General features: G+C 41.6%; 1 protein-coding gene across 2 annotated transcripts; it reads right to left on the bottom strand.

Moving 5' to 3' along the window:
• Positions 1-371: 371 nt before the first annotated feature.
• edn1 (endothelin 1) lies at positions 372-27,453 on the bottom strand. 2 transcript variants are annotated; one of them, XR_009507115.1, is made up of 5 exons: positions 26,729-27,453; positions 25,484-25,655; positions 24,092-24,247; positions 18,516-20,214; positions 372-3,477 (listed from the first exon to the last, which is right to left on the bottom strand). XR_009507115.1 is itself a non-coding variant. In XM_059945599.1 (4 exons), exons 1-4 carry the CDS (start codon positions 26,787-26,789, stop codon positions 20,076-20,078), a joined length of 528 nt encoding a protein of 175 aa, XP_059801582.1. In that variant the 5' UTR covers positions 26,790-27,453; the 3' UTR covers positions 18,470-20,075. The 2 variants fall into 2 exon arrangements, 1 of the variants encoding a protein (XP_059801582.1); XM_059945599.1 differs by lacking the exon at positions 372-3,477 and having other exon boundaries at positions 18,470-20,214.
• Positions 27,454-27,922: the final 469 nt, after the last annotated feature.

Below are 27,922 nucleotides of genomic sequence, written 5' to 3'. Positions count from 1 at the left end.
AAGGGTATAGTTGATGAGGTCTCAAATATGGCACCCTTATAACCTAGAAGCCTGGAAGGAGATTGCCCAGCAATATATTTATGCTTGATCCTCAAAACTCTCTTGATTGTAAATTAATCCTCTTCAGCTACATGCAATTTAATAGGGGTTATAAAACATTTTCAGAGCATGTACCTAATCTAGTGATGATGTTCTTAAACAAATCTCTTGTGTCGTGGTAATTTTCAGCAGGGATTATTAATGAATAATGGAATAGTAACAATAATGATGAATTTTTTTAAAGAAATAGGTTGTTCTATTGCTCTTCCTTTGTTTCCTTATCAATAAAAGTATAACAGAGACAAAATGAAATAAATGAAGCACTTTGGAAAACCTGTTCCAAAATTATTAATATTCATCTTTTAAAAAGACAATTGATTTATAACATAATTTCTAAATAACATTATTAGTATAACTGTTTACTACCCAAATATTGATGTGTACAAAAGATCTGCAAGGATTTGAAAATATCTTGAAAATAAACTGTCACATATCTTGCAACTGTCTAACTCAAGATTCAAGATTGTTTAACGTCATTTTCTGTACACAAGTGTAAAGTAGAATGAAATAATTGTTACTCCAGATCCGATGCATCACAAGCAGCAACACAAAGGATAAAGAATACAATAATAATAATAAAAACACAATAAATATCAATAGAGAAGATAGCTTCTATACATACTGTAGATTGAGTGTATGTCCATAAAGACTGTACATAAATGAGTGACAGGAAACAATAAATTAGTGGTGGAGTAAGTGGGTGAAGGTGTTGATCAGCCTTATTTCTGGGGAAAGTAATTGTTTTTGAGTCTGGTGATCTTGATGTGGATGCTACGTAGCCTCCTCCCTGATGAGAGTGGGCAAACAGTCCATGAGCAGAGTGGGTGGGATCCTTCATGATGTTGCTGGCCCTTTTCCGTATATGTCCTTGATGGTGGGTAGGCTGGTGTGGTGACACGTTGAGCAGTTTTGACTACCCATTGTAAAGTCTTCCTGTGCTGTTTCCATACCAAGCAGTGATGCAGCTTGTTGGGATGCTTTCTACTGCACATCTGTAGAATTATGTAAGTATGAATGTGCAAAGTCCAACTTTCTTTAGCATCCTCAGGAAGTAGAGGCATTGGTGAATTTTCTTGACTATATAGAATGTGTTCTAGAACCATGAGAGGTTGTGTGTGATGTGCACTCCCAGAAGTTTGAAACTGCTTATAATTTGTGTTGCCAGTGTAAAGAGCGATTTGAGCTGTGCAACCATCAATAACCAACTCCTTTCTTTTATTAACATTAAGGAAAAGGTTATTTGCCTGGCACGAGGCCTTGAGCTCTTCCACCTTCTCTCTGTAGGCTCTCTATTTTGCTGCTCACCTAGCTGACACCAATCCAGCATGAGACAATTCCTGTGAAAATATCTTACTGCTCTTAGGTTGTAAAAAGGGCATTCATTGTTTCATTTGGCAGTAAAGATAATAATGGGGAGGGTCTGGAATCAAGGAGTAGCACTGTATGCCACATGCAAACAAAAATTTTGCACAAGTCATCTTAGTCACACCTGCTATACTTCTTGAAAGTTCCACTGCGCCTTCAGGTACTCTGTTCTGGACCCAAGCATCCAAGATGAAAATTATGCATCTTATTTCTGGTCTGGGTCTGTGTCCATCAGTGGTGGCTTAATAAGTCTCTGAAAGGATTTGATGGAGTAGAAGCAGAGAGAACATTTTTATGTGCTCAAGAGGAGATGGGTCAAGCACATGAAGAAGTAGAGCAAGGGACTGGTTTTTAGATGAAGGTAAGACAAGAAGTTTATAGTTGTTTAGAAGCTGTCACACACTGGTTAGGTCAGATTACTTGCATTTGGGCTCGATATACTGTGTACAGTAGATTCTGATGTATTGGGACATATTGGGACCAGTACATTGTGGCCCAATTTAGCGGCTACCCTAATTGGCTGGTTTCATGGGAATAGTTAAAAATGTATAAAAAAGACAAACTATTATTTAATTGAGTAATAAATTATGTGTTTAAATGGTGTCAGAGATTGATGAATGTAGGGCTGTGGATGTTGTCTAAATAACCTTTTCTCATTACTACCACAAGAGCATGAAGACCCACACTCATTGTTCTAAGAACAGCTTCTTCCCCTTCACCATCAGATAACTGAATTATTTGTCCCGCTACCTTCAGGGAGGAGACTACGTAGCAACCACACCAGATAACTGAACACTATCGGACTCCTCACAATACTGCATTATTTAGTTATAACTTATAATAAAGTTTTTTGTCTTGCAGTATATCACTGTCACAAAGCAACAAATTTAATGACATGCATCAGTGAAAATAAACTTGATTCTGAAATCTCCTTTTGCATTCTTAACTACTTATTGAACCTGCCTGTAAACCTCTTTGCACTTCAAGCACTGGAACACCTCGGTGTCTTTAGGTATCATTCATTTACACTTTCTCTCCATTTAGATAATAATCTACCTTCTGATTCTTCTTACCTAAGTGCATAGCCTCCCACCTTTACACATTGAACTCTATTTGTATCATTCAGTCATTCAATCTGGTTATATCCTGTCCCAGAATCACAATGTTATCTTCACAACCAGTCCTCCAATCTATTTTCAGATCTTTGGCTGACTTGGAGATTTTGCATTTTATTCCATCCTCTGGGAGATTAACATACAGGAAGTAGAAACATTTGTAAATGAAGGTGAAAATAAACAGAGTGGAATTCTTGCTGAGTTTCTTCACTGTGAGCATTCTTGGAAGAGCAGCAACTGTGAAAACTCTCTCTAGAAGTCAAAAGACTGAAGAATGCTGGAAAGTTGAAAGAAAACAAAAGTGCTAAGAATAACAGAAGTTCAGACAGCATCTGTGGAAGTGAGACAGAGTTATTATTTCAGTTTGCTGTTCCTTTGTCAGAACACAGAACCATATAGATTTTACTGATTCCTGTTCCCAAAGAGCACCTGTGCACATTAACAGTGCTTGCAATAAATTTCAATGCCCATGCCTGTGTTAACCACACATTCTAGGTCCTTCTCAAACCCATTTCCCTCATTTCCAAGTTTTGTAACATCTACTAATTTCAGCTTGATACTTCTTATACCAAAATAACAGTCTTTAAACTGACTCCACTTTACTCATCTCACTCTATTCTCTCTACTGGGTGAAGGAAAGATATAATAAAACAAAAAGAAAACTGGGAGATGAGAAAGAGGTAACATAAAATAGTTACAATAGGAAGTTTTAAAATGGAACAAGCAGTGAGTATTTTGAATCCACAAAGACTCAAATTGAGTTAAGCCTTTCTCTCTTCACCAATAGGATCTCAGCTCACATGCAACATTCAACAACTGAAGATCAAGACAATTGTAGATGCTGGAAATCTGAAGTAAAAACAGCAGCTGCTGGATTCACTCAGGAGGTCAAGCTCATCTGTGGAGACAGAAACAGAGTTAATGTTTCAGGCTGAAGACAGACATAAAAGTATGTACTATACACACATGCTTAAAAATAAAGCCAAAATTAAAAAACCTCTCAAAAATGCATGTTAACAAACACACAAACTATATACATATATACAAATCACATGAATACACACATACACAAAACAAAGGAATGCATACAGAAGTGTATGTGTACTAAACACGAGAAATTCTGCAGAAGGTGATAATACAAAGCAACACACAGAAAATGCTGGAGAAACTCAGCAGGTCAGGCAGCATTTATGGAAATGAATAAACAGACAGCATTTTAGGCTGAGACCCTTCTTCAGGACTCAACAGAATCAGAATCAGATTTAATATCATCGGCATCTGTTGTGAAATTTGTTGTCTTTGTGGCAGCAGTACAATGCAATACATAATAGAAAACACATGTATATATAGTGCAAAAATAGAAATAAAAAAGGAGTGAGGTTGTGTTCATGGGTTCAATGACCATTCAGAAATTGAATGGCAGAGGGGAAAATGCTCTTCCTAAATCACTGAGTGTGTGCCTTCAGGCTTCTGTACCTTCTTCCTGATGGTAGCAATGAGAATAAGGCATGAATACTCACAGACACATATACTTGTATAATATCAAAACATATATACACAAGCATACAGTACATATGCACATGGCATATATGATCACACACACATTTAAGCATACAGTACACTCACCTAGATATATATCTGAATACAGATGCATACACACATGCTTTGTCAACTAGAGAATTCAAACTGAAAGCTGAGTTGAGAGATAAGAGGAATTAAGTGAATGTGAAACAGTAAGATATAAGATTCTGTTCCTTTGGTAAAGATTTACATTGACAAACATTTAATACAGCAATGTGCCTATGGTGAACTACATATACCTGTCTGGACACCCAGCTGACTGCTCCTGTGGCTCCTCCCACTGACTGTGGCTCCTCCCACAGACCCCGGTATAAAGGTGATTGGGGCCTGAGCCCTGCCCTCAGTCTCCAGGATGTAACATGGTGGTCAATTGCTGCTTGTTCTTTCTTCCAGTCAATAAAAGCCGATAACTTGCCTCATGTCTCAGAGAGTTATTGATGGTGTATCAGTGCCTTTATTAATTTGGTGTCAATATCTCTGAGCCCACAGAATAAAAAGTGAGTACTATTTAATTTTAGGGTAAACCCATACACACACACACACACACACACACACACACACACACACACACACACACACATTCTCTCTCTCTCTCTCTCTCTCTCTCTCTCTCCTCCTCCTCCTCCTCCTCCTCCTCCTCCTCCTCCTCTCCCCCCCCTCTCGTCCGTCTCTCATTGTCACTCTCACCCACCCAACACCTCCCCACTTGTCTCTCCTTCTCATTTCAGAGCTCTAAGCAGAATTTCAATTTCTGAAGAGAAAACACTGGCAAGTTTTTGTAGCTGTGAATATGTTGAAAAGGAAGTATGAAATGGATGCTTGGAAAGGGAGAACCATTTCCAATATGGCAATGTTATTGGTCTGTGGAGTGTGTATGGGCGTTTAGGTTTTTAATAATCAGTGTTCTCATATCTCATGGAAATCTGTTAATGACCATTGAGAATTTATGGAATGAAAGATAAATCAAGATCGGCAGAAATAAATGATCAGACTGCTGAAAATGCACTTAGGAAGCTTTGTGCAAATTGCAATCATCTCCTGGAATGGGTTAACATGATTTTAATGACTCTGTTAAATTAAAGATGATGCCTGAGCTTACCATAATGCAAATTTAAAGTGCACGTGATCTCTATTCCTCTATTCCCTGCCTGTTAAAGTACCTGTATAATGCCTCCTAAGTATTGCTAACATGCCTGCTTCCATTCCTTCCTCTGCCATCCCATTCCAGGCATCTACCTCTTTCTGTGCAAAACAAAAACTTTCCTGGCATATCTCCCTTAAGCTCTCCCCCAACTCACAGTAAATCTATGCCCTCTAGTATTTGACATTTCCATGCTGAGAAAATTACTTACCATGCCTCTCATAATTTTACATACTCCTATCAGATTAACCCTCAGCCTCTGATCCTCCAAAGGAAACTTGCCAAATCTAAACAAGCTCTTGTTATAGTTAAATACGCTCTAATACAGGCAACATCCTGGTAAACCTCTTTCTTTACATTTTCCAAAACCAACATATCCTTCCTGTAATGTGGCAACCAGAACTGCACTCAATACTTCATATGAGGTCTATTGAAAGTTTTACACACCTGTAGCATAGCTTCCCATCTTTAAAAATCCAATGCCTTTATTAGAGAAGGCAAGGATCTTTTTCACCACCTTATTCAGTTGTGTTACCATTTTCAGGGAGCTATGGACTTGCACTGCAAGATTCCTCTGCTCAAATACTCCTAAAACTCCTGTCTTTTATTGCAATGTACAGTAGATAAGAACAGAACATTTTGTTAAGAATAATTAGATGGAGAAAATCAGCATGAATCCACATCATAGCTGAATAACGAACAGTAATTCTTTGAGGATGGGACTCAAAGAATACTTAGGAGAAAGCCAGTGGATGAGATTCAAGATGACTTGAAACTAGAATTACACAGGCATGGATTGAGAGTTGGGTAGTTATCAGGCAGAATGCAAAAAGATTATTCCTGGACTGTGGTGTATGGGCTAGCCAGGGATCAGTGCTTGGGCTTTCACAACCTAAATCAACAATTTGACCAAGGGAAGGAAAATATCACATTTCCAACCCTGCTAATGATGTCAAAATGAGTTAAATCATGCATAGGGGCTTCAGGGATACATAAACAAACTAAGCAACTTGGCAAGAATGACAGATAAAATATACAAGGGCATCACTTTGGGCACAAAACAGAACAGTGTGTTTTACTTAAAGGGCCAAAGTATGCTTGTACACAAGTCACTAAAAGGCTAATACATACTGTAAGTATAGCAGGCAATTAGAAATTATATTGGCCTTCTTTATGGTGGAGTTTGGTTACTACAGTAAGGAAGTTGGTGAAACTACACCAAGAAATATTTTGCATAATTTAGGCCCTATTATTTAAGGGAGCATATAGTTGCTACCAGGGACTGCAACAAAAAATCGCTAAGTGATTGCCAAGGATGACAGGTTTGTCATATAAGGAAAGGTTGAGTAGATTATGCCTGCCATCTGTAGCATTTAGAAGTTTAGTTTAGAGCAATAATCTCAGTGAAATTCATAAGACTTTTACGGGGGTTAACAGAGCCAGGGTTGGGGTGAGATAAGCAGAAAACTCTTCACTCAGTGGGTGGTGAATCTTAGGAATTATCTACCCTTGGTAATTGTGGAATCTCAGTGAATACATTGGAAACAGAGATCTGGATGTCAAGGACACAAGGGATGAAAGCATAATGATGAAAAATTTCTTGTTATGTTCTCTGTCCAGTTTTTTTTTCTGATGGATAAACCTTTGTGAAGCAGACTGCAACTTTGCACTTAGCGGAGTGCTAGCCCCAAGGCACCTGCTCCACTCTGCTGGTACCTTCTTCAGAGATCTGCAGTAGCACAACCTTGGCACACCCCCAACTGTCTCTCCAGGAAAAAGTTGACACACTTACAGCAGTCCACTTAGAACGAAGAAGGGAGGAACAGTCTGTCATTGGTTTAGAGCTGTTAAAAGCCTATAGTTGAAATTGTACGTGTCTGTTCGTGTGTGTGTTGGGTGTTGTCTGTGTGGCAGCTGGCAAGTTCGGAGCAAAAGATTAAGATTCTCTATGCATTCTCATTCTTTCACCTTTTTCTGGGAACCTCCTGAAGCCTTTAACTTTAATGACAGAGTCACAGAGTCATATACGTCAGATGTGGGAATTCAGAATACGTGACAGTTTCCCTAATGACTATATTTGCAGGAAGTTCACCCAGCTTCAGCACTTGACTGATGGGGTCATGGAGTTGGAGCTGGAGTTGGATGTACTCAGGATCATTCGGGAGGTTGAATATGATAGATGAGATTTTTGAAGAGATTTATGTTCTTGATTCATTGGAACCTTTTCTAAGGAATGGGTGTCCTGTACAAGAGGAACAAGTTGCACATGAACTGGAGAAGACCCAATATCCTGGCTGGGAGGTTTGCTGATGCTACTTCAGAAAGTTTAAACTAATTTTGCAGTGGGTGGGAACCAGAGCACCAGGTCAGTAAGTGAAGGATTGGACAGGAAGATAGATGTTAGGGAAAGTCTTGAAAAGCAAAATTGAAATAACAGGTATGTTGGGTGGGTCAGATAGTTTGACATGTGTATGTTTTAATGCTACTAGTATTATGGATTAGGGGGATGAACTTAGAGCATTGGTCAGTACATGGAACTATGACACTGTAGCCACTATTGAAACATAGTGAGAGAGGGGCAGGAATGGGTGATTAATGTGCCAGGTTTTTGAAGTTTTTGAAAAGATAGAGAGGAAGTAAAAGAGGAGTGGGGAAGTTGCAATACTAATCAGGGACAATACCATAGCTGCACTCAGGGGAGACATAATGGAGATGTCAGACTCCAGTCCATTTGGATAGAACTCAGGAATAGGAAGGGTACAATCACACTGATTTAATTGTACTATAGGTCCCCTAATAGCCACTGGAACATTGAGGAACAGATATGTAATCAGATACAGGAAATGTGTAAAAGTAATAGAGTTGTTGTCATGGAGGATTTCAACTTCCCTAATATAAATTGGGACCTTCCTAGTGCAAGGGCTTTAGATGGAGCAGAATTTATTAGGTATATCCAGGAGGGTTTCTTAAATCAATATGTGGACTGTCCCATGACAGGAAGGGCCATACTGGACCTGGTGATGGGTAATAAGCCTGGCCAGCTGACTGAAATTTCGGTGGGTGAATTGTTAGGGAGCACTGACCACAACTCCTTAACAGTCAGGATACCTATAGATAAGGATAGGTATGGTCCTTGCGGGACAGCTTTAAATTGGAGTACAGCAAATAATGAAGGCATTAAGCAGGAACTAAGAAGTGTTAATTGGGAATACCTTTTCTCAGGCAAGTTCACAGTAGACAAGTGGAGTGTGTTTAAAGATCAATTGTACAGAATATAGGAAATGTATGTTCCTGTTAGAAGGAAGGATGGGGATAAGAAGATAAGAAAACCTTGAATGTCCAGAGAGGTGATGAATACAATCACATAGAAAAAGGGAAAGTATGTAAAGCTTTGGAAGTTAGGATAAATGAAACACATGAAGCTTATGTGAAAAGAACTTAAGAAGGGAATTAGGAAAGCTAGAAGTTCTTGGCAAGTAGGATAAATATGAATCCCAAAGAATCTCAAGAGCAAGAGGATAACTAGGGAGAGGGTGGGATAACTCAAGGATAAAGGGGCCAACAACTGCTTGAATGTGGAGAATGTGAGAAAGTTACTTAACGAGTGTTTTGCTTTAGTATTTACCAAGGAAAATTATATGGAAAATGAGGAGTGTGTAAATATATTAGGACATTTAGAGTTCAAAAAGAGGAAGTGTTGGGCCTCCTAATGAGTATTAAGGTGGATAAATCCAAAGGGCTTGATGGGATTTACCCCAGGTTATTGAAGGAGGCAAGAGACGAGACTGCTGGGCCATTGACCAGTACTGTATCTTCATATCTTCTCTAGCCACAGGCAAAGTCCCAGAGGACTGGTGAGTGACTAATGTTGTAACTCTATTTAAGAAGGAAAAATCTTGGGAACTATAGATCAATGAGTTTCATATCAGTTGTAGAAAAATTGCCAGGGAAAATTCTTAGGGATAATGATATATGAGCATTTGGAAACCCATGACCTAATGAGAGAGATCCAGCATGGTTTTGTGCATGGCAGGTCGTGCCTTAACAACTTCATTGAGTATTTTGACAATGCGATGAGAGAGACTGATGAAGGCGGGTTAGTGGATGTTGTCTACATGGATTTTAGTAAGGCGTTTGATGAAGTCCCTCATGGAAGGCTAATAAATTAAGATGCTTAGGATCTGCGGATAATTGGCTGTTTGGATTCAGAGCTGGCTTGCACATAGAAGACAAAGGGTAGTGGTTGAAGGGACATACTCGAGCTAGAAGTCTATAATTAATGGAGTTCCGTGGGGACCTGGGTTTGGACCTCTGCTGTTTGTGACATATATAAATGACCTGGACGAAAATGTAAATGGGTGGGTGAGTAAGTTTGTGGATAATACCAAGATGGGTTGAGTTGTGGAGAGTGTAGAAGACTAGCAAAGAATACAGCATAATATAGATACAGGCAGAGAATTGGCAGATGGAGTTTAACCCAGATAAACGTGAGGTGTTGCACCTTGGTAGGGCAAATGCAAGGAGACACTACACTGTTAAAGACAAGATCCTTAACAGTGTTACTGAGCAGAAAGATCTTGGGATCCAAGTTCATAGCTCCTTGAAAGTGGCTACACAGTTCAATAAGGTGGCTAAGAAGTCTTATGGAATGCTTGCTTTTATTAGTCAAGGCACTGAGTTCAAAAGTCAGGAGGTTATGTTACAACTTTGTAGAACTTTGGTTAGGCCACATCTAGAGTATTGCATACAGTTTGTGTTGCCTCACCATAGGAAGGATGTTGAGGCTTTGGGGAGGGTGCAGAAGAGTTTTACTAGGATGCTGCCTGTTCTAGAGGGCATGTGCTGTTATGAAAGACTGGATAAACCTGGGCTGTTTTCTCTGGAGGATGAAGGGCTATCTGATAGACATTTCAAGATTATGAGAGGCATAGTTAGAGTGGACAGGGTTGAAATATTTAATACCAGAGGGCATGCATTGAAGGTGATGGGGATAGGTTCAAAAGGAGTGTGAGGGGTAAGTTTTTACTGAGAGGGCCATAGAATGCACTCTCTAGAGGCAAATACATTGGTGGCTTAAAAAAGATGTTTGGATAGACACATAGATGTAAGGAAGATACAGGGAAATGGACATGGTGTAGGTTGGATGGATTAGTGTTTGTGTTTTTTTAATTTGCTCTTTAGCTGATTTGGTACAACATTGTGGGCTGAATGACCTTTGCTATGTTCTATATTCTATGTTCTAAAAGTACAGCACAGAAACAAGCCCTTCTGCCTATCTAGCCCATGCCAAACTATTTGGTCCCTGTTGACCTGCACCCAGACCATAGCCCTGCATACGCCTGTTATCCATGTACCTATCGAAACATCTCTTAAATGCTGAAATCGAGCTCGTTTTTACCACTTGTGCTGGCAGCTCATTCCACACTCTCACAACCCTCTGAGTGAAGAAGTTTCCCCTCATGTTCCCCTTAAACTTTTCACCTTTCACCCTTAACCCATGAATTTTAATTGTAGTCTACCCAGCCCCAGTGGAAAAAACTTGCTTACATTCGCCCTATCTATACCCTTCATTGTCCAGGCTAAAATCAATGCGGAACAATCAAGTAATGTAAGAAACTTAAGATCTATCAAGTCCCCTCTCATTCTTCTACGCTCCAAAGAGAAAAGTCCAATTATGACTTGCTTCATATGACTTGTTCTCCAATCCAGGCAACATCCTGGTAAATCTCCTCTGCACCCTCTCCATAGCTTCCACATCCCTCCTATAATGAGGTGACCAGAACTGAACACAATACTCTAAGTGCTGTCTCACTAGAGATTTGTAGAGTTGCAACATGACCTCTCTACTCTTGAACTCAATCCCCCTGTTAATGAAGCTTAGCATCCCATAGGCCTTCTTAACTACCCTATCTGCCTGTGCAGCAACCTTGAAGGATCTATGGATTTGAACCCCAAGGTCCCATTGTTCATCCACACTCTTAAGTAACTGACCATTAATCCTGTACTCAGTCTTCTGGTTTGTCCTTCCAAAATGCATCATCTCACACTTGTCTGGATTGAACTCCATCTGCTATTTTTCTGCCCAACTCTGCAGCCTGTCTAGATCCTCTTGTAACCTTTGACCACCTACAGCTCCATCCACAACTCCTCCAATCTTCGTGTCATCCGCAAACTTACTTATCCATCCTTCCACCTCTACATCCAGGTCACTTATAAAAATCACAAATAGCAGGGGTCCCAGGACAGATCCCTGCGGCACTCCACTAGTCACTGACCTCCAGGCAGAATACTTTACTTCCACAACTACCCTCTGCTTTCTTCCTTTAAGTCAATTTTTTATCCAAACAGCCAAGGTTCCACTTATCACATGCCTCATGACTTTCTGGATGAGTCTCTCAAGGGGACCTTATCAAATGCTTTGCTAAAATCCATGTAGACCACATCTACTGCCCTACCCTCATCAATTTCTTTTGTTACCTCTTCAAAAAACTCAATCAGGCTCGTGAGGCATGACCTTCCCTTCACAAAGCCATGTTGACTATCCATGAGTAGACTGTACTTCTCCAAATGCTCATAGATCCTATACTTAAGAATCCTTTCCAGTAGTTTGTATACCACTGACGTAAGACTCACCGGTCTATAGTTCCCAGGTTTCTCCCTATTACCTTTTTTAAACAAGGGAACTACATTTGCCATTCTCCAGTCCTCCGGCACTTCCCCTGCAGCCAAAGAGGATTCAAAGATCATGGCTAATGCTCCTGCGATCTCTTCTCTCAATTCCCACAACAACCTGGGGTGTATCATATCCGGCCCTGTGGATTTATCAATCTTAATGTTTTTAAGAAGATCCAGCACTTCTTCTTCCCTAATCTCCACATTGTCCAGCACAAAGGCCCACTCTACTTCGACCTCATCCTGATCAAGATCCTTTTCACTTCTGAATACTGAAGCAAAGTATTCATTTAGGACCTCCCCAACCTCCTCCACCCCCAGGCACATGTTGCCCTCTTTATCCTTTAGCAGTCCCAGATTCGTTCTCATCATCCTCCTGTTCTTCACGTATGCATAGAATGCTTTGGGGTTCTCCTTAATCCTACATGACAAGGCCTTCTCATGCCCCCTTCGAGCTCTCCTAAGTCCTTTCTTTAACTCCTTCCTGGCTACCCTATATTTCTCATAAGCCCCTCCTACTTCCTGCTTCTTATATCTAACATATGCTTCCTTTTTCCTCTTGACGAGTTGCCTCACATGTTTCATCAGCCACGGTTCCCCTTTCCTACAATTTTTTCCTTGCCTCAGTGGGACAAACCTATCCTGAACCCAGCTCAAGTGGTCCCTTAACTTCTCCCACATTCTGTGTGTTCCCCTTTGAACATCTGTTTCCAATTTACTCTCGCTAGTTCCTGCCTCATCCCTTTAAAGTTAGCCCTTCCCCAACTAAGCAGTTTACTATTTTGTCTGATTTTATCCCTTTCCATAGCTATGCTGAAGCTAAGGGAGTTGTGGTCATTCTCACCAAAATGCACCCCACCACCAAGAGGTCTGTCACCTGACCAGGTTCATTACCCAGAACTAGATCCAGTATAGCCTCTCCTCTCATCGGCCGGTCCACATACTGTGTCAGGAATCCTTGAACACACCTGACAAATTCAGCCCCATATATCCCCCTTGCACCCAGGAGGTGCCAGTCAATATGAGGGAAGTTGAAATCACCCATAACTACTACCCTGTATTTCCTGCACCATTCTAAAATCTGCCTACTTATCTGTTCCTCGGTGTCCCGAGGGCTATTTGGGGGCCTATAGACTACTCCCAGCATAGTGATTGATCCCTTCCTATTTCTGACTTCCAGTCAGACTGACTCCGTGGACACTCCTTCTGCAGTGTCCTCCATTTCTATAGCCGTGATACTATCCCTGACCAGCAATGCCACTCCACCCCCTTTTCTACCTCCCATCCTATTCCTTTTAGAATACCTGAACCACGGGACCTGCATCATCCAATCCTGCCCTTCCTCCAACCAAGTTTCAGTAACGTCCACAACATCGTAGTTCCACATACTAATCCATGCTCTAAGTTCATCCTCCTTGTTCCTAATACTCGGAGCATTGAAATAGACACATTTCAACCCCTTTAACTAGCTACAATTATGTTCTGTCCCCGCCTGTTCTTCCTCATCAGCTCTGAACTCTTAGCATCATGCCCTTGTCCTTCTACCTTAATTCCTGCACTCACATTCTGATTCCCAACCCCCGCCAAACTAGTTTAAACCCTCCCCAATAGGTCTATCAAACCTGCCCACCAGAATACTGGTCCCATTGGGATTCAAGTGCAACCTGTCCTTTTTGTACAGGTCACACTCGCCCCAAAAGAGGTCCTAATGATCCAGAAATCTGAATCCCTGCCCCCTGCTCCAATCCCTCAGCCACGCATTTATCCTCCACCTCATCCTATTCCTATTCTCACTGTCGCATGGCACAGGCAGTAATCCCAAGATTACTACCTTTGAGGTCCTGCTTTTCAACTTCCTTCCTAACTCCCTGTAGTCTTCTTTCAGGACCTCTTTCATTTTCCTACCTATGTCATTGGTACCAATATGTACCACGACCTCTAGCTGTTCTCCCTCTCACCGCAGGATATCTTGAACACGATCAGAAACATCCCGGACCCTGGTACCTAGGAGGCAAACTACCATCTGAGTTTCTTTCCTACATCCACAGAATCGCCTGTCAGAACCTGACTATAGAGTCCCCTATCACTACTGTCTTCCTCTTTCTTTCCCTACCCTTCTGAGCCACAGGGCCAGACTCTGTCCCAGAGGCACAGCCACTGTCGCTTCACCCAGGTAGGCTGTCCCCCCAACAGTACTCAAACAGGAGTACTTATTGTCAAGGGGTACTCTCTAATACCTGACTTTTCCCCTTCCCTCTCCTGACTGTGACCCATTTCTCAGTCCCCCATGGCCCCGGAGTGACCACCTGTCAGTAACTCCTCTTTATCACCTCCTCACTCTCCCTGACCAGACAAAGGTCGTCGAGCTGCAGCTCCAGTTCCCTAACATAGTCCCTTAGGAGATGCATCTCGATGCACTGGGTGCAGATGTGGCCGTCCAGGATGCTGGGAGACTCCAGGACCTCCCACATCTGACACCGACCACAGAAAATTGGCCTTACACGCATACTACCTCCTTTTGCAATCAACAACTACCTCAGCTCTTCCTGTTACCACCAAAGCCCACTGAGCCAAAGCCCTCTCACTCCGCTGCCCGCTCCCAATGCTGCCTTCTTTTTAAACTGTTGGCACTCAACTGGCTGACATCATGCACCTGCGCAGTCTGGCCTCTCTCTTCCCCCAAGGATTCAAAATGTCTTCCTGCTGGAAATCCTTAGGTGCTCTCCCGCTGGCTTCTTTTTCCAAATCTTTCAACAGCACTTTCAACAAACTGTGAATCTGCATTTTCAGATCCCTTTGTTCAACTGTACTCATCAGTGCCCTACCATTCACTGTGTAAGACTCAGCTTGATTGGCCTGACTAAAGTGTAACACCTTACACATGTCTGGATTAAATTCCATCTGCCATTTTTCAGCCCATTTTTTCCAGATGATGCAGATCCCTCTGAAAGCTTTGATAGTCATCCCCACTATCCACTACACCCCCAATCTTGGTGTCATCTGCAAATCTGTTGATCCAATTAACTAGACTATCATCCAGATCATTGATATAGATGACAAACAACAGTAGACTCAGTATCGATCCCCGCAGAACTCCAATAGTCACAGGCCTCCAGTCAGAGAGGCAACCATCTACTACTACTCTTTGGCTTCTCCCACAAACCCAATGTCTAATCCAATTTACTACTTCATTTTGAATGCCAAGTGACTGAACCTTCTTGACTAACCTCCCATGTGGGACCTTACTAAAATCCACGTAGACAACATCCACTGGCTTGCCTTCATCAGCTTTTTTGATAACTTGCTCAAAAAACTCTATAAGATTGCTTAGACATGACCTACTATGCACAAAGCCAACCTGACTATTCTGAATCAATCCATGTCTATGCAGATGCTTACTCTTCTGCTCCCTTAGAACACCTTCCAATAACTTTTCCACCACTGATCACAGGCTCACAACCTATAATTTCTTGGTTTATACTTAGAGCCTTTCTTAAACAGCAGAACAACATTAGCTATCCTCCATTCCTCTGGTATCTCACCTGTCACTGAAGATGATTTAAATCTCTCTGCTAGGGCCTCTGCAATTTCTGCACTTGCATTCCAGATGGTCCAAGGAACACCTTGTTAGGCCCTGGGGATTTATCCCCTCTAATTTGCCTCAAGACAGCAAATACCTCCTCCTGCATAGTGTCCAAAACCCCAGCTGCTGTTTTGTCTCATGTCTGTGGACAGTGTCCATCTCACAAGTAAATACAGATGCAAATAATCCCTTTAAGATCTTTCCCACCTCTTTTGACTCCATGCATCGATTACCATTCTGATCTTCCAGAGAACTAATTTTGTCACTTGCAATATTTTTGCCCTCAACATATTTGTAGAATCCCTTAAGAATCTTCACCTTGTCTGCTAAAGCAACCTTATGCCTTATTTTAGCCCTCCTGATTTCTCACTTAAGTGTTCTCTGGTATCTCTTATACTCCCAACGTACCTCAATTGTTCCTTCCTGCTTATACCTGCTATAAACCTCTATTTTTTTCTTAACTAAGTACCCTAAACCTGTTATCTTTACTTTTTATTCTGACAGGCATATACAAATTTCGTATTCTCAAAATTTCACTTCTGAAGGCCACGCACTTAAAAATTACACCTTTGCCAGAAAACTGTCTGTCCCAGTCCATACTTGCCAGATCCTTTCTGATACCATCAAAATTAGTCTTTCTCCAATTTAGAATCTCAACCTGCGAACCAGATCTATCTTTTTCCATATTTACTTTAAAACTAATTGCATTATGACCACTAGTTGCAAAGAGTTTCCCTCCATGAACTTCTGTTACCTGCACTGTCTCATTCCCTCATAGGAGATCAAGTATTGCACACTCTCTCATTAGGACTTCTACATGGTGATAAAGGAAATTTTTCTGAACATATTTGTCAAGCTCGATCCCGTCTAGTCCTTTTACAGTAATGGAGTCCCAGTTAATATGTGGAAAGTTAAAATCACCCACTATAACAGCCTAATATTTCTTGCAGCAGTCTGTAATCTCTTAATAAATTTGTTCCCTCTAAATCTCTTGGTTGTTGGTGGTCTATAATATAGCCCCTTTAACATGCTCATACCTTTGTTATTCCTCAGTGCCACCCATTAAACCTCACTAGGTAAGTTCTCCAGTCTGTTCTGACTGAGCACTGCTGGGAAATTTTCCCTGACAAGTAACGCCACCCATTCCCCTTTAATCCCTCCCACTCTATCTTGTCTAAAACAGCAGAACTCCATAATATTGAGCTGCTAGTTCTGCCCCTCCTGAAATGAAGTTTCACTAATGCTACAATATCATAATTTTATGTATTGATCTATATTCTGAGCTCATCTGCTATTCCTACAATACATCATGCATTGAAATATACGCAGTTCAGGATACTAGTCGCAACATGCTTTTGATTCCTGACTTAGTCTGAGGACTTTACAACATCGGCCTCCACAACCCCTCCTCTATCTTCTCTGGCACCCTGGTTCCCATACCCCTGAAATTCTAGTTTAACCCCCTCCACCCCATGCAGCACTAGCAAACCATCCTAGTAGGATATTTTATTAGTCCTCCTGTATCCCTTCTGCACAGTTCCCAACTTCCCTGGAAGAAAGCCCAATAATCCAAAAATCTGACACCCTTACTCTTACACCAACTGTATTATCTTCCTATTTCTGACCTCATTAGCATGTGGAACAGTTAGCAATCCTGAGATCATAACCCTGGAGACCCTGTCCTTTAAGTTAGCATCTAACTCCCTGAACTCACTTTGCAGAACCTCTTCACTCGACCTACCCATGTCATTAGTATCTACATGGATCAAGACCTCTGGCTGTTCACCCTTCCATTTAAGAATGCTGAGGATTCAACCCAAGATGAACTGGACCCTGGCAACCGTGAGGCAAAATACCATATAGGAATCTCATTCTCATCCACAGAATGTCCTTTCTGTTCCCTTAACTAGCTAATCCCCTATCACCACAACTCTCATCTACTTCCCCCTTCACCACTGAGTCATAGAGCCAAACTCAGTGCAAGAGGCGTGACTACAGTGACTTTTCTCTGCTGGGCCATCCCTCCAACAGTATTCAAAGTGCTTTACCTTTTCTTGAGGAAGATGGCCAGAGAGGTACTCTGAACTGGCTTTTTAACCCCTATCCCCTTCCTGACAATCTCTTGCATCCTGCACTTTGTGTGCAACTACCTATCACCCCCCCCCCCCCACCCCCCAGCCTCACGAATGATCCAGTGTTCATCCAGTCACAGAGAGATTCAGCACCAAATCTGCACTGGCTATCATCACCCTTTATATTGATTTTACAATGATGTTATATTCTCCGCACATTCCCAATACTCCATTCCACATAGATTCTACTATGTATTTGTACATTAGGAAAAATTTACAGTCACCTATTGACCTCCCAAACTTTCACCTTTTTGGAATGTTGGAGGAAACCAGAGTACATGGAAAAAACACACATGGTCACAGAGCGATCATGCAAAGTCATCATGACAACAGCTGAAACCAGGTCTCTGTCCCTGTGATCAGCTGCCCCACTGACTAACATTTAGCATGGATTTGGTGGACTGAGAGGCCTGTTTCTGTGCTGTAGACTTCATGATTTTATCCTTAAATTTTTTTCTTTTCCATTTGCTGTTTGTTCTAATGCTCCTACTTTGGACCAATTTCCTGAGCATGAAAAGTAAGATAGAAATGTTGGGTAATATGGTGGAGACAGGCTGAATGTGTACAGTAGCAAACTAACAGTGAAAGGATTTAATTTGAAATTCTAGTACAAAGTGCATACTTTGCATTACTGTAATGCAATGTTTCCCAGTCTTTTCTCAGCCCAATGCCCCCCTGAAGCACTTTCATACTTGTCAACACCCCTCTTAGATGCAACATATTTTCTGGCGCCCCCGTAGTGTAAAAGCATGTCTGCCATATGCTAACATGAGAAAAATGATTCTGCTTTTATTTTTATTTGTCTTTATACCTAGCTTACAAAGTACCTGTGCACTGTACAGCAGCTTCAATGTGATCCTTGAGCTTGATGGTTTTTAGCAAGAGTTGAAATAATAATAATAATAATATTAATAATAAGCACTTTATTGATTCCGAGCAGGAAATTATTTTGAGTGGTTGTTGGATGCTGACTTCAATTATTCAAAATATCTGGTTCAAGTTGTGACAGCAAAAGCCGTAAAGTCCCTGCGCGTAACAATGTCCAAGCAGTTTCTGTTTTTTGTGAGTATGTGGTTCACTGCACTGAAGCTTCTTTCAACAAATTAGGAGGATGGAAATGCACTGAAGAGCAGTTTGGCTCCTCTCTAAATACTAAGAAACTTCGTATGACAGTGTTGCCACAAGAGCTGACATTTTTAAAAAGCATTTTTGCTTCTTCATCATTGAGTTTTGATCATTTCTTCTTGCAAGCTCTCCACCTTGCATAGAAATGGGTTAATTTTGCAGTACAGAATTTCCAGATTATTCAATTCCTTGAAATCGTTCTGGAAATCCTTCTTCAGTAACTGCAGGTGTAAGCAGTACTCTTGCAAATCACCATCTGTGAAAGAGAGTGTCATACTTTCCATGCAGGGAACTGTGAGAACATTCTTCTCCCAATGTTTTGCTTATGTATTTCTAATTTTCTGATAAAAGTGGACACTGCACTTTTTGCCTGCATTAAATTGAAATTCTCATCCTGGAGTTTCATATTTAGAATGTTCATCTTGTCATTCAAATCAGCTAGGTATGCCACATAACCACGTAGAAGTTCAATCTTGTTTCCCAAGCTCTTGTTGAATTTGACCAAAAATTCAATCACAGTGTTAAAAAGATCAAAGAAACATTATAAGCAGCAGCCTTTTGACAGCCAATGCACTTCAGTGTGAAGAAGCAAGCATTCAAACACTTCATCATTATCTTGGCATAACTGGTGGAATATTCTGCTATTTAGTAGATGAGCTTTAATTTTGTGGACAGCGTATATTACAAGAGTCATGCTTGAAAAAAGTCGCTAGCTGAATTTTTCACTATGAGATGTTTACGATGAATTACACAACTGATTGTAAACAGACTTGGAATTTCTTTTTTATAAATGTCACTAAACCAGTATGGTGACCTGTCACATACGGTACTCCATCTGTTGCAGAAGAAATCATGTTCTTAAATGGAATACATTTTGAGATCATCATAGATTGATTCTTCGTTGATATTGGTTTTTAACTTTTTACAAAAGAGCATCTCTTCATGAACTTCCTAGAATTGGCCAGTCTCCTTTGGTAGGTATAAACCTAGGCTGCAGTTTAGGAATGTCAATTTCTGAACTGTCCATCATAGCTTACTTTAAATCAAGCTTGCTTCATTTTGAAAATGCCATGCTATAGTTCCCAATCTGCTGTTCAGTACTTTTTGTTATAAGGCCAGGCTACAGCTCAGACTCCACCAGTTTTGACAAGCTCCTCAATGAAGTGTAAATCCCTCGTCCCTTGCCAGAACAGAATAGTAATCTGTTCTGTGGTAGCAGCCAACACGTGCTGTTTTCTTTCCCTCTGTTAACTAACAGCCTGTCAACGTTTGCAGTCCCTGCAGTGTGTCACAGAGCCACCCATAGAAAATGGTATATTCTTGTCTTCTTTTCTTGCTTTCCTCATTCTGTTTATCCATTTTGTCGATGTAGGTAAATGCTTGCTGCTGCCAGGCTTCAACCTTAAAAATCAAAGCATTAATAACATGAATATAATTCATGCTAACAGATTTATTGGGACAGTTGCACAAGATGTTTATTTGTTAACTATTTCATATTTATGTATTCATATTAATTTCACTTCTGAAAAAAGTTCTCTCACATGGAAATATATGAGTAAGTTTGACAAAGATAGGGTAAAATCAGGCAAGAACCGAGTGAATGTACAGTCTTTTTCATGAGAAAGAGAAACAAAAAATGAGAGGATGTAGGTTCGGGAGAGAGGTGAAAGAGGCCTGAAGGGCAACCTCTTCATGCAGATGGTGGTACATACTGTATATGGAACAAATTATCAGAGAAAGAGATTGAGGCAGGTACAATCATGACATTTAAAAACATAAATGGATAGGAAAAACAGTGTTATGGGACAAATGTGGGCAAATGGGACAAGCTCAGGTGGGCACCTTGGTTGGCATGGGATAAATTAAACCAAAGGGCTGTATAACTCTAAATGATCTAATCATACACTCCCAATTTAAAACCTAAACTATTAAAACTTTCAAATAAACAATTTGGATTTTAAAACTATTTTGAAGATTTCAGATCTCAAAGTAGGCAAGAAATTAATCTGGTTATTATTTTTCATGACATTTTCATTTTGCCCTTTTTAGTTTAAGGTGATTCTGTTGTAAAATCATTTCATTATTAATTTACTGTCATATATTTGCACAGAAGTCAGGTGTGCACAGTCCTGTTTGTTTTGGATCATTCTTTCTGATTTTGTCTCTTGTATGGACAACTTAATTCAAAACCTTCAAATTATATTCAGTTGTAATTTAACTTCACCATGAAATTTTCATACAGTTGATCTAGCATCACATGTAACAAATAAGATCACAGCCCTTTAAAGAATTATAGAACACAGAGATTATTCTAATATCCATAGAGCCATCAGCAGTCTTCCTTTGATAGTTCCTCTTGAGAGTAGCTTTTCCATTTAGATTTACTGTTCTCAGCACCTAATTCTAGTCTGTCCTACAGAAAGTAGGAGTTATGGATGGAGGGCTGGAAACTGAGGGAAGCAAATGAAGAGCAGAAAGTTAGGGGCTGTAAGTAAAGGTTATAAATTCAAGATGGGAAGTGAGGGTCACAAATTGAGGGTTGGAAAGTTAAAGGTAGAATTTAAGAGGCAGAAAGTGAAATTAATGTAAGAACTATGTTTGATATGGATTGGTAAGAAGTAACTTCCTGTGCAAATGCCCTAGTAATTTCTAAGGTAGGGACATGTTTGGCACAACTTTGCAGCCAAAGAGCCTGTGTTGTGGTGTAAAAAACAGTCACTGGTGGTGTACTTTGTTTTCCGAACACTTTGAATAATTTGAAATAAGCTTTCACTCAGATTGCCTGATCTTAATTCTAAATGTATCTTGCCTCTCCAGTGTCTAAAAAAAATCACGTATTTGCTTGGACAAAATGAGTGCTGGGGACAGTAATTCACAACAATGATGCAAAAATATTCATTGCTGGAAGATGTACATTTTAGAGCTCTGATTCAAGATGTCTTTTTGCAATTGATAGACCCATTTTTACGCATTCTTCAACAACTATATCAATTAAGCTTTGTAGTTCTTCCTCCGTACTTGCAATTAACACAGTGCCATTGTGGTGGTTCAGTCCGAAGTCCGTGGTCCGGTCTGCAGACTCCGGACTCCGGGTTTTCTGGCGGTCCCTTGCTGCGGTTGGAATTAACTAGAAACACCTGAGGCTCATATTGGAACTGGGAATATAAGTGACCCTGGTATTGCATGTGGTTGGGGGTTGTCTTGCCAAGATACTCATGGCACAGATGGTTAGTGGAAGGCTAGAATGGACATGCCATCCTTGAGGCTGTGTTGGAGAACCATGGCTTCTGGGAGCCTTGCTGGTAGTAGTCAGAGTGGCCATTGTGGTATGGATTCAGCTGTTTCCTGGGCCAGCTGGGTGGCCATCAGCCACTCTGAGCTAGGGAGGGATCTGGTTGCTTCTGTAGCCAGCCAAGGCTGCTAGCTGTAACGGCTACTCGGAGCTACCCCGATGTTGTTCCTTGGTGTTTGTCTCTTCCTGTCCTCGTGCCCCTGTGGGATAAGTCAGGCTGTTCTGCTGTTACCCTGTGGGGAGATCTGTCTTGTCTTGTCCTTGCCTCTGTGTGGTAAGTCTGGCTGTTCTGTTGCCCTGTGGGAGGATCTATCTTGTCTTGTCCTTGCCTCTGTGGGGTAAGTCAGGCTGTTCTGCTGTTACCCTGTGGGGAGATCTGTCTTGTCTTGTCCTTGCCTCTGTGTGGTAAGTCTGGCTGTTCTGTTGCCCTGTGGGAGGATCTGTCTTGTCTTGTCCTTGCCTCTGTGGGGTAAGTCAGGCTGTTCTGCTGTTGCCATGTGGGGGAATCTGGTCTTGTCTGCCTCTGTCAGGTAGGTCAGGCTGTTCTGCCAATACCTGATGGATGGTCCTGCCCCACCTTGGTGTGGAGTTATAGATGAGTCCTGGTTTGTTGGAGGATAAGTCACAGCTCTATGTTTGTGTACTGTCCTGTCTCATGTCAGTGTCCTGTAAAAGATGAGTCCTGGCTTGTTGGAGGATAAGTCCTGGCTCCATATTGATGTACAGTTGATGTAAAGCCTCGACACAGGCCTGCAGCCTCCAGCCTCAAGACCCCAAGTCCCTAGCCAAGCCTTGTCACGTCCTTGCCTGGGTTTGGGGGTCCAAGCCTGAGGCAAGATCCAGGTTCTGGGTCCTTGTCCAGTCTTGGGCTCGGAGTCCACCCCAGGCTCTTTGTTCCCAGTCCCTTATCCTGGTCCTGCTTCCCCTGCCTAGACTGCATCCCATTCCGTCCTTGGGTTCCTGTTTCCGGGACTCCAGTGTCTGTCCTGCAGTTGGGTCCTGATTCAACACCTGACTTATGACAGCCATCAGCATATCTGAAAGTATTGATGTTTTCACTGCCAACTTTGATTCCCAAGATGTCTCTTATTTTTTGTAATATAGTTTCACTGTACACATTAAACAAATCAGGGGAGAAAACACACCTTTGTGTAATGCTTCTCTTGATTTTCATAAACTGGCTCACTTCTCCATCTATTCTTACAACAGCAGTTTGTTCCCAGTACAGATTTCTGATTAGGTGGAGTCTAGGGAATGATCTTATGGGCATGATTTATATTTAACTATCTTTCACTTAATGCATTTTACTCTTTCAATGGGAGAACCTCTGGTGGCTTTTTTTCCCTTTAAAAGATAGCTGTTGAACAAATTGACTTTATTGCTGAACAATAAACAGGTTATGATTGCTCACATGCTCTGCCCTGACCAATGGTTCACTCCATCTTGGTATTTTTTGATAGTTCAGAAGAAATCACGAATGGTCATTGACCTGAAATATTAACCCCTTTTACACCTGCAGATAAGTTTCACATGTGAAACTTATCCAGTGTTTTCTGGATAACTTCCAGTGTTTTCCAATTTAAATTCAGATTGTCTGCATCCACAGCTCACAGTAGAGTAAGTTCTGATACATAATTAAAAGTTGAGCATGATGTATTGAAAAAAGGATTTAAGATAATATATTTAAGTGAATATGTTTCCATTGTGGTTTATTATAGGTGTGCTAAATTGTGGAATGATTACTTCCACCAAACATCGATGCAATTATATGATTGACATTATATAACAGCCAGAGAGAGAAGTTTAACATGGTGGATTTTCATGCCTTTTGGGCAGTTCCACAAAACATTCTTAAAAACCTCTCCACCCTGTTCAAAATGCTCAAATCTTCAAACCCAAATAATAAACGCACTACTTACTATTTATCAATGATGAATAATCATGCATGGTTATGTGAAAGTTAAGCGCTGTAGAGCGTACCCTTACCTGGCTACCTGCGGGCCATCTTCGCAGAACTGCTGACATACACCATCCTCTTGACTGCTGCACTCACATCTTGTCCTTGACCTTACCATTTCTGCCAAGTTGTGTTTTGCAGACCGCTTGACCCGAGAACTGTCGAGTCCATAGGGAACAATCTGCCTGAAGGGTAAAAGAAAGAAAAGACATGAGTTTAAGGAAGGAGGAAAGTATAGGGGAGATGTCAGAGGCAGGTTCTTTACACACGAAAAGTGGGTGCTTGGAACACACAGAGATGGTGGGATACTTAAAAGACTCTTAGATAGGCACATGGGTAAAAGAAAAGTGGAGGGCTATTTGGGAAGGAAGTGTTAAATTAATCTTGGAATATGTTAAATGGTCAGCACAACATTGCAGCCCAAGTGGCATGTACTATGCCAACTGTTCTGTGTTCTCTTTTCTAAAGTCCACTTGGTTTCAGTAAATGCAGCCATCTCTATGAACCTATTAAGGAGGTTCACAGCCACTTTTAAGCTTCATGTTGTTGAACAGATGAGCTTAACTCATGGCCAGGAGAAGATGGCATGCATCTAAAACATATACAGAATTTATTTCTAGCATAGAAGTACTTACTCCAAACTGTACCCTAAACTGCAGACCTTCCAACAACGCTAATGGAAATAAGAGATTTTCACTGTACCTCAGGGTACTTTAGATAATAATAAATAACAAGAATATTTTTTCAGCAAAGCACTCAGTGATTTCTATTTTAGATGAGCATTTAGAATGACCACAGTCTGTCGATGAAGGTGGGTCTCTTCACACAAAAGAAACATTTACATTCAGGCCCCATAACGTGCCTTGCCGAGTAATACGCTGCAGAATGACACTGGGAAGTTCACAGTGAGAGCGTCTTGGGCACCAGCACACCGTCAAAATCATGACTGGCTGATCTCAGCTAAAAGCTGATTCTTCTGGGGAAGAATGTAAAGCCGGGACACATTCTCAGGTAAGGTACCTGCCATCCAGGTATGAGGCTGTTTGGAATTCTAATACCCCAAAGACGTGTGATATTGGTGCTGGGGAGTGAGCGGTGATTGAATATATTCAAAGCTGGGGCAGATTTGGGGAAACAGGTTGAATCTGGACATTCAACGAACAGCGTACTCTCCCGACTAAGAATGATGGTGTATACTAAGAATGATAGAACAGTCAGCGGGTGGTGGCACGGAAGCGCCAGCGATCAGCGCTGTATCTTTATAGAGCCAGCGATCTTCGATCGGTGTTTAGTTCCCACCGTTATTCGTAAGGAGTTTACTTTCTCCTCCACCCCCTCCCCCCCCCCCCACCCCGTCCGCGTGTGTTTCCGCCGGGTGCTCTGGTTTTTCCCCCATCTTGGGCGCTCGGGAGTGTACGTACTCAGGAGTGTTAATCCAAATGACGTCCAAATGACAGAAGTAGATGCATTCTTTGTCCAAGAGAGATGAGCAAGAACAGCGCTTGGAACGGAAAAGCCGTCGGGGGATAGGTGAAGTCCGGCCGATGGTGGAGATGGGAGAAAAAGTCACTACACCTTCCGATAGCGGGGACCCTGCAAGACACACATACACAATTTTAGAACCCATTCTGAGTTTCTCGGGTACATTATTGATCAAAATCTGCTAAAGTACATCAACGAGTCTTGGCTACAAATGTTTGCCACGAGTTATCTTTGTGCGCTGGTTTTATTTTTTTTAAAACGAGAAGATGACTCGGTCGGGACAGTGTTGATCCCGAACACTGGGGTGTCTGGACATTGGTCGTCACCGGGACCGTGCGATCCCCGGACACTGGTCATCTCCCGAGATAGTGCCGCCTTTGGATATTGATAGTCTCCAGTGAGGGTACAATCCCCGTCACTAGTCATCACCAGCGACAGTGTGGTCTCTGGACTCAACCCATTTCAAGTGTGCGAGTGACGGAACTCACTCAAAACCACCGTTACATTTGAGAAAATTCCCATCTAACCGCGGTGTGCCGAGCATTGCACTTCGCCCTGAAAGCATGTTGCCCAGAGTTTTTTTCAGTCCCAATTGCGTCTCAGCACACCTGCTGAGCTCCAGCACGGGTCTGTGGCAACACACGCCATTGCTGGCTTTTATATATCTTCAGTTCCAACCCTATTCAAAATCTCCAGCCACCTCAGCTCTTTTCAAAATCAGGTATTTTCAACAGCCTTCGTCATCAGGTGTGTAAGATTCCTCGTCCGCGTCCTCCTGAAATTAAGAAAATCTTTGCACGGGGACACAGCAATAAATTCTGAGCTGGGTCATGGACAATGCGCTTTTTCCGAATTCCTGTATTCTGGATTAAAATTGATTTACGCGTTTTATTTTTAATTAAAATATTTAACATTTGAAATTGAATCTGAAAGTCGCAATATAGACGATGGGGTTAACAACACTATAAAATAAAAATAACCCACACTTTAATCGCCATGAAGAGAAATCTATACATGGTTCAATCTGTGTTTAATTTAAAGATGCTTAACCCAGTTGATGGGATAATTCCCACGGCGGTCATTTTATTTATTATTTTTGGCCATTGGTTAAATTAACAGATAACTACTTTTAGTAGATTATATCGTGAAAAACAATAGAAAGTTCTGGAGGGATTTTGACATACCTGTTGCAAAGGGTAGTCCCGACACCAGTGTTAGCAGGGAAAGTAATACGTTAAACGCCATGTTCGAAATTAAAACAAGATCTTCAAGGTGGGCAGTTTTTCTCGTCCTTTACTTTAGGATATTAAAGAGTACCCCTCTACAGTTCAAGGTTGAATGCACAGAGCTGTGAGCTGAGGTTAGTTATCAGTCCCGAGTGCAGTTGAGAAGAGCTGTGTGTTTTACCTCGGCCACGCTGCTCTCTGTACTGCCACACAGCAGAGCAGTCCTTTTATATATTCCGTCCTCGCCTGTAAACAGCTCAATGTGCTTTTATCCCAAGACAATGTTATTAGTCACCCAAAAGGAACTGCATGCTCTGATAAGCAGCACGCTGCCTACAAAATAAACCCCTCCACATACTGGGCGAGGCCAGCATTCTTTTCCTTGCCCTTTCTGCGTTCTTCTTGGGGGACTCCACTGAATAATACGGCACGCGCGCTTCGGCGAAGGTCCAGGAACCAATCAAAAGCTTTCGCTCGCAAGTGTGCTGGAGTTGTAAACTCAGAGGGCACATGGACAACCTGTTCACTTTAGACCCTACTACCCCTCGGTCGCTGGCATGGGACACAACTAATTCTCCACCAACCAAATGGTAGACAGTCCCAGTCCGGAACTCTGAAGCTCATACAACTCGTCATCGAGGATTGCGACTTTGAAATTTTTGTTGAACTTTGTAGGAAGAGGTGACGAACTGTTGGTCAAAACGGATTGTAGCATTGAAACCTAAAAACAAATGTAGGAAGAGCAACATATACAAAATGCTGGATGAACTCAGCAGTTCAGACAGTATCTGTGGAAGGCAATAAACAGTCGAGGTTTCGGGTTGAGATGTTTCAGCCCGAAACATCGACTGTTTATTGCCTTCCACAGAAGCTGCCTGATCTGCTGCTTTCCTCCAGCGGTTTGTGTATGTTTGCTGTGGATTTCCAGCACCTGCAGAATCTCTTGTATTTAAACATGGGAATTGGTTGTTTACAACACCGGGGAACGATCTCACTTGCGAATTAAGATCCTTAAGATCTCAAGAGCCGAGTCATTAAATAAACTCGCGGCTGAGACAGACGTTGGTCCGTGGAGAAGTCTAAGAGTAACAGATCAATTATTGAGGGTCTTCAATTAAGACCAGTCATCGTCTCATTAAATGAGGTTGGGGC

The sequence above is a fragment of the Hypanus sabinus genome, chromosome 20 (genome assembly GCF_030144855.1).
Source record: "Hypanus sabinus isolate sHypSab1 chromosome 20, sHypSab1.hap1, whole genome shotgun sequence".
NCBI classification, from domain to species: Eukaryota; Metazoa; Chordata; class Chondrichthyes; order Myliobatiformes; family Dasyatidae; genus Hypanus; species Hypanus sabinus.
Note: the sequence above shows the minus strand (reverse complement) of the source record. Positions and strands in the feature narration are given on the sequence as shown.